This window comes from Schistosoma mansoni, chromosome W, assembly GCF_000237925.1.
Source record: "Schistosoma mansoni strain Puerto Rico chromosome W, complete genome".
NCBI classification, from domain to species: domain Eukaryota; kingdom Metazoa; phylum Platyhelminthes; class Trematoda; order Strigeidida; family Schistosomatidae; genus Schistosoma; species Schistosoma mansoni.
This window is the reverse complement of record NC_031502.1, coordinates 28,471,266-28,488,126: the sequence shown is the minus strand read 5'-3', so window position 1 is coordinate 28,488,126 and position 16,861 is coordinate 28,471,266. Positions and strand designations below refer to the sequence as shown.

Here is a 16,861-nt window from a genome sequence, read left to right as displayed (position 1 = left end):
AAACCTCGAATTCATTTCGATGCTAATCAACATGTGGGTAATTGATGAGTGTTTTTATGAGAGCATATAAGTTTGGATTCTAGGTTTTATCACGATTTAACCTTACCTATGAACAGGAAACAATCAATTGTTGACATTTATAATTCTTTAATCATATTGAACTGCGTTTTGTTTTTATTCATCTTGAATTACAATATCATTAATGATTTACCTTAGCAATTAATACCGAGTCATTAGGCTAGAGATGTAATCACCATAATAAGTTGCCCATTGACCAACCTGCATGTAGAAAAATAAACTTTCATACAGAACTGTATGGGCGTTTATAAATGAGCAATTACCATGACTACTGTATAGTAATTAATATAAAATTATCTCGATGTTAGAGTGTAGGGATATTGTACTATCTGAAACTAAATATAATACAACTTTTTAAAATTTATACTTAGATTTTCTACTTTTTCATTTCAATTGACATAAAGTTCATAACTGAATAATTATCAATCAAATAGTTTATTTATTATTATAATTTTATTTAGTTAACACTGAAATGACTGTAAATAAACAGTGGTATATACTGTGTATTTTTATCAAAAAAATATTTTCTTTTTTTTGATATTCGTCACTGAACTTAATCAGTTGATAAATACAGTTAAAAACTAGGTATCATTCAATTGTTGTTTTGTTTTGATTGGGCTCTCTAACAGTGTATTCCACTAGCCTCTAAAAGCCCTGGTATGGCCAAAAGTGGGGTGAGTCCGCTCTCCCTCTCGAAATGCTCTCACATGGCCACGCGTGTATAGCCTCTGTCAGGGAAGTCCTACTCACTGCCCTCTCGTGGCGAGGATATTGTTTACGAAATTGAGAGGACGAAAAGCGAATGTCCGGCACTTTAACCGAGCTGGTGGACACGGTGAGTCCACCTAGGGGAGTTGGAAAACCCTTATTCTAAACCAATGTTGTACATGAGCTCCAGGATCCTGAAGGAACAAATGGAGTATGAATCGATCGTTGGTCACCGGCTACCATGGGACTGCATCTTCTCACGATGCTCCACTGTCTTGTGGACTAGACCTTTAGGTCAAAGGCTCCGGGTGTGGCCGCCTAAGAAAACCACCTGCTTCGGTCTAGGCACCTGGGCAGTATCACAGCCCTCACACAAATCAAATGAGATTTGTGAGGCGCATATGTATCTGGTGCTTCCTTGTACGAATATTTATGTTTAAATAAATAAGTAAAATAAATAAATAGAAATATTCCACTAACAACCCTGCTAAAAGGGATTTGTATATTGCATAAAGAATTAATTAAAATTGAAAATATGAAGTCTTGACTTACTAATCTATAAGAGAAAATATTCACGGGAAGACCTATATGGATCTTAATTTTAATTTTTGTTGCTGTCGTGAATTTACACAGCTGAAAGTTCCCATTGTATGATGAAATACTTATTCAGTGCTTTTTCTTTTTTTAGTGAAACCTCAACTGACAAACATGACTCTTTGCTTTATTGTAATTTCTTTACATTATATAATAAAGGAAACGAAGTATCATCTAAATATACCTAAACATTGTGTTATATTCGTACAGCCTTAAAGAAAACGAAACGATAGATTCAAGATTAGCCAATTTTAAACAGAAACTAGTTTTGTTCATTTACGAATCAAAATTACTTATAGAGTATTTTGCTACGATCACAATCGTTCATTATAATGATAACCACATTCCATAACTGGAGAGAAAATGGTTACATGACCGTACATAAGTTAAGAAATATAAAGAAATAAGTAAAGAAATTACCTTTTTTAAAATTAATTTGGTTTGCTTAATGGAAAATGGATTAAGATAAAAAATGGTACAACAAAAGTCTTCAAAAAAACAACAAAATGTGTTAAATTTTTTTTGACTATCTGACTGAGTGGATTTGCAAATCGCAAAATTAAAGCCTTATGCATCTTATCAACTATTCAAGTGGTTAAAGGTTTTTTGAGTTATACTTATTAGATTCTAATTAATTGGTTAGTTGAAAGTAGTTGACAGAAGTTCTTGTTTGATATAGATTTCGTACTATTTACCATTACACAGCACAGTTTAATCATAGTCTTGAGTAAATTGATGTTACACTTGGGATTCTAGTTCTCGTGGTTGAATATATAATGCTTATCAAAGTTTAACCTACAAACAGGACTTTCTACTGATTGCCTCCAGTCAACTCACATTAAACATAATGCAACATTCACTTTTATTTATATTTTCATTTATTTAGTTGATTTGGTCTAATTTTACAATTTTGACAAAAATCTCATATCAATTTGAATATATGCTACATTTTGCTATTACAATCAATACTGTAATCGGTCTCTTCAGTAACTATTAATAATTTAATTAGAAATATATATGAGAACAAATGTGTATCTGTATTATGTAACAGAAAAATTATTATAATTATTTTTAATTAATATCTGACAGGTTAACTCGTGACACATGTAATTATGGGTGAATAAATAATTTAATTATTCTTTATAATTTGATAATATAAAGTATGAGGAAAGTATCCATCATATTTACGACAACATCATGTTTAGTATAAACTAGCACTCTTATACTTTCAATGAACCTTTGAATTTCCTTTCGACAAAATAATCAAATATCTACAAAGATTTGTAAGAACTTTCGTCTTAATTTCAAAGAATAGTTTCTCAGTATTTGGGCGCCTAGTTGATGTAAGAAATTAAGGAGGAAGAATGTATTTGTAACATGTCAGCGAGTGAATTTGAGGTAGATCCAACTTTTTACTCGGCAATCCGGTCCAAGCTTTTTCAAGAGGATATAGTCAAACACCAAATTGCCAAGTGAAACGTTGGATTTACTCCTACTTCCTTTCCTTGAAATTATACAAATACATTCTACCTACAAAGATTATCTCATCATTTTACAATATCATTTAATACTATTATTATTACTAATAATGTTACATATTATATAAATGGAGTACATTGGTATCAAGTGCATTCATTTAATGACTAATTCATCTCCTTCGAGCTTTGTATCCTCTGGTACCAAGATATCTTTGCTTACTCTTTTTTATATTAAAAGTAGCCTTACTATTGGAATATGGCTTAAATTTCTCAAAATACTCTCCTACGTAGAATGGTCTGAGTAACAGAGATAAAACGTTTCTTAGTTATTGTATCTAGAAAATACGAGGTTATTACCATATTCCTTAATTTATTTATTGGTGTTTCTATGAAGACATTACATTATAGAACAATTATTTTTAGATAATGGAACTGTCAAAGACCACTAACAACAACAACCTTAGATTTCAGTGTTGATACTTTTAATTACCTTTGAAATGATCACTTATTGCTTCACATAGAGACACCTTATTTACTAGGCTATTGATTTCTGATAGCCAGTAATATGTTCAACTGAGATGATATTTATGATTTGTAAATGTTTGTATTTTCCTATTGTTGAGATTCAATCCTTGATTTTGCTGACAGCTACAATACTATGAAAAATGGCAATATTAAATCATTTGAGAATATACACAAGCCAATGGTGAGAGTTCACTGTGTGTACAACTGATTATATATATATATATATATATATATATATATATATATATATATATATATATATATAATGCAAACTGACCTAAGTTAGGCAATCATTAAAAACTCGGAAGCACCAGATAGCTGTTTTGTTGTAGCACCGGATTCGTCAGCAGTGCGCATCGACGACCCTGCAGTCAAGTAGGCAACCCATGATTTTTCGGTCTTGCTTGCAAACGCTTAACCTCTAGGCCATAGAACCAGCCTTCAATGGTGCGCAAGTTTTGTTCCAATCAATCCTCGATATTACATAACCATCTTTCACTGTCTTCAGTAGTTGTGAAAAATGTAGTTACCTTAAGTTAAACTACAGTTGATATGCGTTTTTCTTGTCATAACTTTCCAACTATTTAAGTTGACTCATTTAAAAAGATAATTTATAATAATCTATACTAACGGTGTCATAATATTTATCAATCCCTAGGTTTACATTGTCTTTTGATTGCATCTCTCTAGTTGTATGTATATTTGTACACGTAGATTGTCGAGTATTAACAGTATTTACAAATGTATAATGAATAGACTTTGATCATCTTAATAAATGCAAATTATAATTACTTACTTTAAATAAACTTATAAAACAAGTACTCAGTTAGTGATATATTTACATAATTTTCTTATGTATATCTGTGTCAATAAATGTATTTAATTTTTTTTATTGGATCAATTAACAATTAGTAAGTAAATAATAATAATAAAAACAATTAAAAAAAATCGTCGATATGGCATCATAAAAAAATAACTTTGCGAAAACAAACATAGACAAGTAATTTAATATGAATAAATAATACAAAGCAAATATGTTTTTGTGATGGAAATATTTATATCATTTAAGTACACATTAATAGTTGTTAATATTTATTTTTAAGCAGATATTTCAAAGGGGGAGTACTTGATTTAGGAAATAATAAATGAGCTATATAAAAGATTATCAATGATTGTTTAATACTAAATGTAATAATTATTAAATTCCCAGTAAAATCTCATAGCCAGTGGAGTTCATTCATGCTGGGAATATAAAAACAGTTACTTAAAGTGTCAATTGACGATAATCGCTCACTATAATGTTATATCCCGTACAGATTTATGAATGGTAACTTTGAGAACTATTTATGGACCGATATGATATGTATATTTCCTATTGTGTAATTGCTAAGTAACTTAACTATTCATAGTCGTGTTCCTCTTATCATAAGCTTTATTTTGACCTATCAGTCAGTCAGTCAGCTACAACGTAGGACCAGGCACATATATGCATCGGTCCAAGTTGCCATACCTCGTTAGCACAACAAGATCAACGCCGGATTCATAGTCGTTAATTTAGTGGTGGTAATATATAAAAGAAAGGTTGTATATAAGGATATAGTACAGGAAGGAAAAAAGTTATGAAGCAATTTTAATCTCAAGGTTTAAGGGAAGATAAAGAGTGTATACACCTACGCCATTGTGATCGATTCTGAGCCATATCACCTAGAGTCTCCAACCATTGGTTACGATAGTCACACGGACCCCAACCAGGTAGTCTGCATCTACCAACATGGCTCAGACTAGAAGTTAGTGACTTCAAACACCGATGCCATGTTTTGGTTTGGCTGCCCCTAACTCTCTTCCAACCATCCCCAATACTAGTCATCATAGAGCGTCGTGGTAATCGGTGTTCAGGCATACGTAACACGTGGCCCAACCATCTCAGTCCATGAAGATTCATGACCTCATCAACTGATTTACCATCATTCCCTAATACCCTGCGTCTAACCTCACTATTACTTACCCGGTGATCCCAGTAGATGAGAGCAATATTTCTAAGGCATCTGTGGTCAAATACTAGTAACCTACGAGTATCTTCTACTCTTAATGGCCATGTTTCACAGCCGTAAAGTAGAACAGAGCGAACTGCTGCGCAGTATACTCGTCCCTTAATTGATAGACGGATATCTCGTCTTCGCCATAGGTGACGTAAGTTGGCAAAAGCTAAACGATCTTTTTGAATCCGTGCTGAGATTTCGTCAGACACCAACCCATTAGGACTGATCAGACTTCCAAGATAAGTGAAGTTGTTGACGCGTTCGACTACTTCACTCCCTAACCTTAGTTCAAGTGTTGATGCAGGCCAGTCCTGGAGCAACAATTTACATTTAGAGAGGGAGAAACGCATCCCAAACATCCTGGCATTATTACTGAGTTCCAACAGAAGACTCTGCATTTTGTCGACGTCTTCACCAAACAGCACTATGTCATCTGCGTATTCTAAGTCGCTTAGTGGTCCCCTTGGTAGGAGATCAATTCCTGAAAATTCAGTCGAAGAGAGTGTTATTTCCAGCAACAGGTCTATAATGAAGTTAAACAAAAATGGGGATAGTGGACAACCTTGACGGACACCACTTGAGGTTGTATAATCATATGACAGTTCGCCATAAGCTCTCACTCGACTGCTAGTGTTCGAGTAAAGAGCCTTCACAAGGTTTATGTACTTCTCAGGTACACCTTTCAATGACAGGCACTGCCACAGAACCTCTCGGTCTACAGAGTCAAATGCTGCTTTTAAGTTAGGAAAAACTATCATCGTCGGACGCCGATAAACGTGTCTGTGTTCTAAGAATTGACGAATGGTGAATATGTGGTCGATACAGCCACGACCATGTCTGAAGCCAGCCTGATTTTCTCGTGTTTGCAGTTCACGAGTCTTAGTTAGGCGCCCGATAATTATTGAGGCTAGTATTTTAGATGTTATGTTAGTCATACTAATCCCTCTATGGTTATCGCAGGATGATTTGGACCCCTTATATATTGAGACAATCAGTGACTGTGACCAGTAGGATGGGATTACGTCCGTCTCCCAGATTTTAGCCAGAATATTAGTCAACCTAATCGCTAAAATTGGGCCACCATATTTAAAGACCTCTGGAGCCAATCCATCTGGACCAGCTGCTCTTCCTCGTTTCAGATTACTTATAGCCTTTTGAACTTCAGTTAGAGTTGGGAGACCTACTTCAATGTTCCATTCAGGTTTTCTGGGAATAGTGGGTAGTTGTACAGTAGCTGAAGGCCAGCTAAACTGCTCCTTAAAGTGTTCCACCCATCGTTATAAACGTCTGGGCTAAGAGCAGATAAGGGTTCCGTCTTTTTCCGAGATTGTCTCACTTACCCTTGACTTCTTAATCCCGGTTTCTTTTATTAGTCTGAATAGCTGCCTGGTGTTGCCTACAGCCGCTGCCTTTTCCATCTCTTTTGCTTTCGTTGCCCACCACTGCTCACGATCGTTCCTTAGACTTTTATTTAACCTAGATCTAATTTGTTTACACTCTTCGTCGTGTTGAGAGCCTGATGGGATGAGTTTGCGAGAATCCATCAGTGAAATAGACTTAGAAGAAATCCACTGGTTTTTTGGAGCCCTATGGTTTAAATGACTAATAGATGTTACTGCTGTTTCCACAGCTGTTCGTGTGTCTTTCCAAGGAGCATCTGGGTCAGTCTCGTTTACAGAACTGCCTAGATGTGAACTCAGTTGTTTCTGGAATTCGCATTTGGTTTTCTCGTCCTCCAGTTCAATCCTGATGGGTCTTCTTAGTGTACTTTTCCTGCGTCCATTGAGGCGCAGACAAATGCGCGCTCGTATTAAAGCGTGATCAGAGTCTAAACAAGTATTCCAATACGAGCGACAATCTTCTATTGAGCCTCTCCAACGATGACTGATGACAATATGGTCTATTTGAGTCCATCGTTGGTTTGGTGCAGGTGGTCGCCATGTTAGACGATATCTCTCCTTATGCTTAAAATTAGTGCTTGCTAAAAATAAACGATTGTCTGAGCATAGTTGCAACAGACGATCACTACTACCGGTTCGTTGAGCCGGAATACTAAAACACCCACCTAAATGTCTTTCTGTTTGATTTAAGCTGCCTACCTGGGCATTAAAGTCACCCGCTACGACTACTATGTCTGAGCGCTTAGCTTTCTGAAGAAGCTCAGAGAGTTTTCTGTAAAAGTCATCTTTCACTTCATCAGGGCTGCAGTCAGAGACGACGAAAAGGCAACGACGTGTGTCCCTATCCTCCCGAGTTCTTACGGAGCTATTTAGCCGGACAGCACACAGGCGACTGTCAATGGGTATCCATTCTAGTAGTGCCTGTTCTGCCCTTGTACTTAGTGCTATGCCTACACCTGCTAGTCCGCGAGAACTAGCCAACGGGTCGCCAGATACACGGAGGGTGTATTTCGTTGGCTGTCCATTTTGGCGAGGTGATGTCAAGTGAATGACCACACTGGGATCCTGTATGCGTGTTTCGGAGACAGCATACATCAATGGTACGAGATCCTAGGGTTTTAGCTAAGGAGGCCTGTTGAGCGATTTGGCATAGGGTACGTACGTTGAAGGCTCCAATGTGTAGTTTGGAGCGAGGTTTTAGTAGACCTGGGACAGCGTTTCGCGCACTAGAATCGTTGGCCATGGTGACACTTGAGGAGGAAACCGAGAGAGGAAGTTTAGTGTTGAAAGTCAAGGTAGAAGGAATAGTAGGAATTGAAGAAGGAGATTGATTATGAATAGAGTGGTTTTGAGTGCTGTTAGAGGTATGAGGGCAGTTATCACTTCCCGGTTGCCCACACCGTGGAAGGGTTCTTCTAGAGGTACCTGAAAAAGAAGTCGGATTAGTGTTGGTCTTAACGACCTGGGAGCGTGACCGCAGTGCCCAAGGGACAACTGCTTGAGGCCTGTCACTCACGGCCTTTTTGTGGGGGATTTTTGACGTGTTAGCTCCGTTCTTCAAAGGACCTTACCGCCGGAGACGGATATCCGTGGGATAAGGCGAGGTGTGCATTTTTAGGGTCGACCTTTTCTAACCCCACCCATCCTTGTGGGAAGGCAGCATCGCTGTCATGCTGGTTGTCTGAAGGAAACACCTTACTGCTGTCACACCTCTGTACAGTCGGCAGTACGACTTCGGACCTTGGGTTTGCTGCTTTTAGTCTCACCGCTCTTCAAACGACCTGTCTGGCATGGTAGGACCTCGAGGAACGATTGTTCCAGCCAGCATAGCTCGGTTGATTCATCACGATAGACAAGCCCGACCACCACGTTAAGGTAGCAGCAACGGTCGGGATTTCGACCTATGAACTATTATTATACGATTTACCATTCATGAGTTATCCCCAATCTATTAATTACTGTTCCCCCTATTCACAGCCACATTTGGCCAAATCTTGTACAGATGTTATTTTCTAATTTATGGTACGATGTGGTCAGTTTGATTGGTATATAAACCCAGTATGTTTGAGAATAATGATTCATATTTACAGAGGTTGTTATTGACGTTCTGGACTTAACTGGTTGGGCTAGACAGAAAGCAGGACTGATTAGTACTCAAGACTGCTCATACGGTTTTCGTGTATCATTGCTCTGATCGAGGATTCACTGCTCTCCAATTGGTGGTCTTATAACTCCATATATCAAACAGGGAACGCACTCAATCGCTATAACAATAAAGAGCTGACTAAGATTAGTAATATGAGCCATTAAATGTTAACTACATGTTTCGAAGGTAACTCAGCCGTTGTGCTGAGTTTAATTCCTTATGTAATCTTTAGTGAATACTATCATTAAGTATCCCAATAAGACGAAATAGTAATGCGGTTATCCTTCATTTGTATTGGTTCTCCACATCGTGTTTTGTAACGAAAATTTTACAAATCGATTGATCACCATATAACTTGTCTTCTTATAGTGAGAAACAACTAATTATAACAATTTATTATTTATTTATTTAAACGCATAAACATTGGTACAAGGAGGCACCAAATATGCATGCGCCACATAAATCAAATGATTTTTATGAGGGCTGGGATACTGTCCGGGTGTTCGGACCGAAGCAGGTGGTTTTCATAGGGGGCCACTCTCCGAGCCTTCAGACTAGAGGTCTAATTCAAAAGGGAGTGAAACAACATTAGGAGATGCAGTCGCATGGATTCTGGTGACCAACAATAGATTCTTTCGCCATTTGTTCTCTCAAGATCTTGGAGCCCATATGCAACACTAGTTTGGTATCAGTGTTTTGCAACTCTCTTGGGTGGACGCTCCGTACCTGCCAACCAGAATAAAGCACCGGATATTCGTTTTTCATTTTCTCAATTTCGTAAACAACAGTTTCGCCGCGAGAGGTCAGTGAGTAGGACTTCCCTGGAAGTGACTATATGCGTGGCCATGTGAGAGCATTTCGAGAGGGAGAGCTGACTCTCCCTACTCTCAGCCGTTCTAGCGCATCATCGACTTGACCTGCCATTTGTTGAATCTTAATCATAATAAATAGGAAAGTATTTCAGGGATATAATTTAAAGAATTGTATTAGTTTTTTTCACAATAGGACGAAACCGCCGTCCAGTGCTTCCAGGTTTTCCATAGTGGTCTAGCTTCAATCGACTCATGATCTTAACTATATAAAATTACTAAAATCTCCACAAAAACCCCTTGTGATATTGAAAAAGATCTGTTCATTTCATAAACAAACTAGCATCGTTTAAATACTATGTAGTTTCTCGCAATATTTTTATTCAACTGTTTGCGTACAGATTGAAAAGTTCAGATTTTAATTGGTGTAGTTGGTTGCTTTTCTTCTGATTGGTAATATATAGCTCAAATGTGTATGATTTAATATGTTTAACACCTTTTATACTTCATTAACAGCCGTTGTATTTTGAAATAATCTAACAAAATATCTATAAGTTGCTGTCGATAACTCTCGAGAAACATTCAAAATAGATTGATGCTATGAAATTTAGTTATTTTAAATGTAAACTGCTCCTTTGCATGAATGAGTATCAAGTGGATACAGTGTTGGCGACAATCAGTCATTTACTTATTGACTGACTAGTCTAAAATAAGAAATTCATGGTCTTGGTTCCAATTCTAGCCACATAATACGTACACTAAACCTATTGATTAACATTTAAAATTATTATTTACGCACTTATGGTAGATCTATACAAATGTCTTTAATGTTAATTTTCTGAGATGGTGGAGATTTGTAGCTCAGGTGGATGATTTTGATGGAGTTTTGTTCTCTGAGCTGGATGATTTTCTACTATTGTTTACGAAATCTTTTCAATTTAGATCTCAGTTGAGTGTTGAGATTATTGTACATTGTTAATAGAAAGCGTAATCAAGGCTTATTATGTTAACAATATGTTCCCCGTTTTTTTAACTTTCAGATTAATATGGATATTATACTTGTAACTTTAAATCGCCTCTTTCTTTTTCTGACTGGATTCCCATTTAGGCTGCTAACGATGCATCTAAAGAGAATAATCCAAGCTCAACTACACATTATGAAGTAATTCTTTCTGGTCTGTCGAATGTTTACTCAAGTTATATTGCAACTCCTGAAGAATATCAAGTAAAAATAATTCACTAACTTGCCATGAACCAATTGTTCAATGTTTTGAGTTTTTCTACTTTTATATAATTCTTTTTAATCTAAGACTGTTTTAAAAGATTATGTTAAACAATAAATTGTCACTATTTTTCTCAACATATATATAGACAGATCATTATTAGAATGGGGGTTTGTGAAGATTGTAGTAATTTTAATAGTTGAAATCATGAGTTGATGTAAACTAAACCACCAGCGAAAACCTGTAAGCACTGGACGGTTGTTTCGTCCAAGTATGGAACTTATAAGCGGTGAGCATCTACTATCCCGCACGCAGGACTCGAATCCAGGACCCTCAATCTCGCTCATGTACGCTTAATCTGTAGACCACTGAGCGGGCATCCGACGGTGTTAATGTCTTACTTCAATTGATCCATGATCTTGCGCAACCCTTCATTCATTGTTTGTGGTAGAGAACTGTCTCCACCCAACATCGATTGGACTCCACTGGTCACGGCTTCAATGGTGGTCTAGCTTACATCAAATCATGAATTCAACTATTGACAGATCATTTTTAGTGTTTATCTAGTGATTAATGTTCAATTGTTGTTAGATTTATATATAGTTGTTGTTATTAGGTATCTAAAAGAGATCATTATCACAAAAATCAGAAATGGATAACTTAGTGAAATAAATTCGCAATTTACATTGAAATAGCATAAATTGATGATGACCTGTAAATCATAAGTTGAAATTATAAAAAAATAATTCAAGTTCCTAAATAATCATAAAGTTATTATTTCAATTTACCTTTGTACACTTGTATACATTACTGATGTATACAAAAATTAACAAAATATTAAACTATATTACTTATTAAATTCATTTAGTATTGTTTGCTTGAATCTTCCCATCGATGAGTTAAAACTTCACCACATCGCACAAGCAAGTGGCTATCAGGACTCAGTGGCCGAGTGGATAACGCGATGGCGTTTGAAGCGAAAGGTACTGGGTTCGAGTCCCAGAGTGAACATCAACTCTGAGATGCAGGTACATCCAGCTGACAAGTCCCAAATAGGACGAAACGCGCGTCAAACTGGATTCCACTGCTAGCCACTATCCATCTCTGCTTACTATATTACTTATTATTACAAAATAGAATTCTTTAACACAAGTAAAAGTGTTTAAGTATAAGTATTGTACAGTTAAACAGATTCTCAGTGACAATGAACTCCTTTTAAGTTAAATCGATAGATTGATATAAAGAAACTTGATCCTTTTTTATTTCCATTTTGTATACACTTAGATAAGTTTAACTTTAAATGTGACCTTCATCAAAGTTTGAAATCATGAATAAACTTGTTTAAGTATATTATGTAAATTTTTTTTAAAAAAAGGTAATGATCATTATTCATTCATTTGTTTGTACTAAGAAAATTCAATTTCATTTTGTTAATTTAGTTCTGCGTATTTTAAACTTTTATTTGAAAATGTTCATATGATAATTGTAGAAGAGATTAGGAGAGAATCAATAAAGTTAGATGATTTCTTTCATATTAAACAATATTGAAAAGTTAGCTCTTTTAAACAGGGTTTATTGTATTTTTTTTAGACATAATTATTAATTGTTAAGCTTGAATAGCCCTTAGCAGTGTATCCTAGAACGTGGATTTAGTCCCACTTGATATTCGTCAGCCTGTTATTCCTGCTTATCATTATTGATTTTCATACTGGAATTCAAAACCAGTTCCTTTCTTATCAAATTTCAGTGCATTATTCATTGAGCTACAGAGTCTCATAGCCACCAATTAGTGAAATAGGTGTAAATGTTATGGTAATTTATATTTTCTTTTTATTAGTGTTAAAGAAAGTTGATCAGTGAAATGTAATGGGTTTGCTTTGCAGTGTGAATATCATCCTTTCGGTTGCTAAAATTGTCATCATCATTTGGATCGATCAATTACTAGTAGTAGTCAATATTACTTTGGTCTTGATACTTGTTGTTCATTAAACTATCGATTAAACTGCTCCCTAATCTAAATGAATATTTAAATAAAGAAACTCTACTGACTTTGATACTGGAAAATATATGATTAAATCAAACCAGAAGCATCATTTCGTTTAAGATTACAAAAATGTTTCGCTGATAAGTTTGAACTAACATGAAATTCAAAGTTAAACCGAGATCATTACTAACATTAAAATGATGACTGTGGATAATTTATCTAATCAATTTATCTTTCTATTTTTTTTGCTTTTAATTATAGCTTCAACGATATGAAGGTGCATCTACTATTTACGGTCCACTTACACTTCCTGCTTATGTTAATCAATTCAGTTTTTTAGCAAGAGCATTAGTTAAAGTATGTTATAAGCAGTTCATTACAATGATTATTATTAATCATGATTATTTTGTTTTTTATGCGTTTAAAATATACGGGAAAAAGTATGTTATTCAGTCTGCTTAAAAAATTAATGTCCGTATAACAAACTAAGATGTTAGCTTCCAGTAATTTATTCGTCTAGTAAAAGGTTTTCAATATTTGTTACGTAATTTATTATGTTATGTGTACCTATTTTATTTCAAACAAATTTCATTCATCTGTTTCTGGAGGCTTTCGTACTTAGAATACTCAAGAATCAAGTGAAATGCATTATTCATAAATTTCTGAGTTTTAAATAAGTTTAATAGTAAATGTTTGGTTTATTTGAGGTAGGTTTTGTGGAGATTTGTAAGTAATTATTTAAAATACCATTGAAAATCATTTAGGACTAATGAATTATGTAGACATCGGCAACTGTACGCTTGTACTCCACTGGAGATCGAATCTATGATACTCAGGGTTCGCTTCGAAAGTATGAATGTCAGAACAACTGATCCATCATCATGTGGTACAATTTCCACTTCAATCATGATGTCACTTCTACTCCAATTGAGTTCATTTTGTGACGTATCCTATCTGAAAAAATATCTGATTTATTGTACATAAAGTTCTATTTTGACAAACTGGACAGGTTTTCGAATATTGGCAAAGCTATTTTGATTCACATTCATCCTTGTTGATTGATAAAGATTCCTCATCCAATCATTAAAATCCTCTTTTCTTCGAAATCATGGTTATATTATTATTTGCAAATAATCATTTATTATACTATTTAGTTTTTGTACATAACACTTAAGTGGAAAGAAATTTATATGAGGGTGGACTTTAGTTAATATCGAATATTTGGAAGCTCTCAAATTAAGCTATTGATTTAATGTTGCAAATAAACCGTTCATCTTTATAAAACACAGTAAAAAAAATCATTTTGAAGTTAATTACTGTACACCGTAAAAACATTTTAACCTATGACTTGTATTAACAAATAATTCATAAATGATAGCCATTGAAAATTGATTACACAAACTAATCAACTCATCATACAATAAGTTGATATAATTTATAAGTTTTGAGGTAAATAGGGCTTTGGTTTTGAGATCGAATAATCTAGATTTAAGTGCAAATTATGAAAGCTCCCTGAAAATAAAGATCACTTTAATGTATATAATTGTTTTCGAGATTAAGTCATTTTTTATCGTACTTAGAATATGTAATCAAAAATAGACGTAAACGTTTGACCAAATATTCCGTAATCAGTATGGAGATCGATTGAAGTCAGACATTACTGTTGGATGTTGGCTCAGTGATCTAGTTCAAGCATTCGCGCGTGAAACCAAAGTAGGTTCATCTAGGATGAAACGGCTGTCCAGTGCTTACAGGTTTTCAATAATGGTATAGCCTAGATCAACTCGTGACTTGGAAATATGCTATAATCATCATTTGATTTTAAAGTTGAACTAAACTTGGAAAACAACTTAACATCGTGTTATATTATTATTACTATGGGTTGAATTGTGTTTTTTTACTTAAATCAATTCACTTTTCTGTATGACATATGACTAATAATTGTGAACAAATTACATCTCGGAAATATTAATTGACTATTTTCTCTCTTACAATTTAAGTTTCGGTCAAAATTTGTTTAATATAGTGTTACTAAACAAAGACTGAACAAACACAGTCTTTAATAAAAATGATGATGTTCTACGATACCATCATTTAATACGTTTGGTCACTTTGTGGTGTGTGCTACTTATGTTAACAGATATAAGTAGTATATAACACCAATCAGATTTGGAATGCCTGGGAGCAGAAGATTGGGAAGATGGAATTGAAGAAAACAGGAATGTACACAGAGAGTAATTTTAATAACAGTAAGAATGAAGGAACGATGAAGTTTTGTAAGAGTCAACTGACGAAAGATGTGCAAAGGGTGTATTAAATATATATTTTTACGATGTCACTTTGTGTTTTTGTATTAAAATAGTAACTTAGTTTTGGCCACCTAAATCCTCGTTTACTACAACTTAAGAATAAATTGTAAAAAATCTCTGTTCTGTCAATTATACAATAGAAATTGTTGCTTAATAAAATGCATTAAAGTGACTGATACCTAATAATTTGGGGTAGATGAATAGATAATCCAACCAAACGATGGAATTTTAAAATTCAATCAAAAACCTTACTGAATTGGTGGAATCACTGACAGGCAGAAAGGGCCTTGCTTTTGTTAATAGAGTGAAAATTGTTGCATACATACAGTGAAAATAAAATCTCCAGTAATAATAAATTAGTAAGAATAATTAAGAATCAAAATACCAAGTTATCATTGATAACCTTTTGTCATTTCAATCCTTTACATTCACTTATGTCAATTATTACACACTATTTATTATCTCAATGCTAAAACTCTAATACATATTTGGTTGTAAGCAACTGACGAGAAACCACGAAATATAATGAATTCATATTATTCTGCATCAATATTTGTTCTGGCTTTATATAAATTCATAAAGGGAACTAATTGCATGGAATTGAATGACATTCATTTCTGTTTCCTTTCAATTTATAGTACTGCATAATAGTTTTAAACCACGGAAAACTAATAAAAAAGCACCAATCCCTGGGAACCTGTTTCATTTTCGTATATGAGTCTCATACTAGAGTAAAATAGCTTGTCAAGTACTTCCTAATCTTAAACAGTTCGTTAAATAAGACTAATTGATGAAATAAACTATAAAATTTCAACAGTGTTCAAATTATCCCTATTTACGTCACTATTATTGTGATATTTCGCCAGTATTATGTATTCAGTTCTAATTCTTATGGCTTTTTTTCAAAAACCATATTTTCTTTTCTTCTAAATACCATTAGGGAGAAAAAATTTCTCCCGGAACAGTTGCTCCATATTTTTTCAATGAACAATTCAGTTTTGTGCCGAAAATTTTATTTGATACAGCACCGTTAAGAGAACCATTTGGTACTGTAATTAAACAACCCAATTCAACTTACTATAAAGTAAGTCTTTTTATTCCATTAAATTGAGATAAAATGTAAAATGATTGTTGCTATTACCATCATTTGTTGTGATTTTAGCTGTGAGTAAACATAAGTAATTAAAAAAAAACTTTTCTATTTTAAGGCATTATCAAATAAATATTTGGGTTTATTGTAATTGTAAATGAAAAAAGAAAATAACAACATATTTCGATAGTTATTTAATTCAACTGATTTACTACACGATACGAATTCGATTTACACAAAATTTTGTTTGGTTATTACCAATTAGATTTTCAATCTCAACTTCATACTCTCTCTTTTTACCATGATTTGATTTGATAATTTCAAATAAATTAATCATTACATAGATTGTTATAAATAAAAAATAATGTATTTTTAATATCCTAGTGAGTAGAAAAATTGTATTTCTGACGTTTTGTGACTTAATGTAAGTAAAGTCTTCAGAGTAAATAAATAACCGAAAATTAAATTAACAATAAGT

The 16,861-nt window shown here is 34.2% G+C and overlaps 1 protein-coding gene and 1 non-coding gene across 2 annotated transcripts in view; both read left to right on the top strand.

Moving 5' to 3' along the window:
- Positions 1-16,404, top strand: part of Smp_147460 (ceramidase) — a gene marked incomplete at its 3' end in the record, with an annotated part of 33,816 nt that extends 17,412 nt beyond the window's left edge. The window contains exons 13-15 of the mRNA XM_018789244.1: positions 10,886-11,002; positions 13,246-13,341; positions 16,234-16,404. Of these exons, the coding sequence (XP_018654706.1) occupies positions 10,886-11,002; positions 13,246-13,341; positions 16,234-16,404 (384 nt within the window). The remainder of the gene's footprint in view (positions 1-10,885; positions 11,003-13,245; positions 13,342-16,233) is intronic.
- Positions 11,943-12,009, top strand: Smp_tRNA_01352_Gln_TTG.1.1. Its single transcript has one exon. It is a non-coding gene (tRNA).
- Positions 16,405-16,861: the final 457 nt, after the last annotated feature.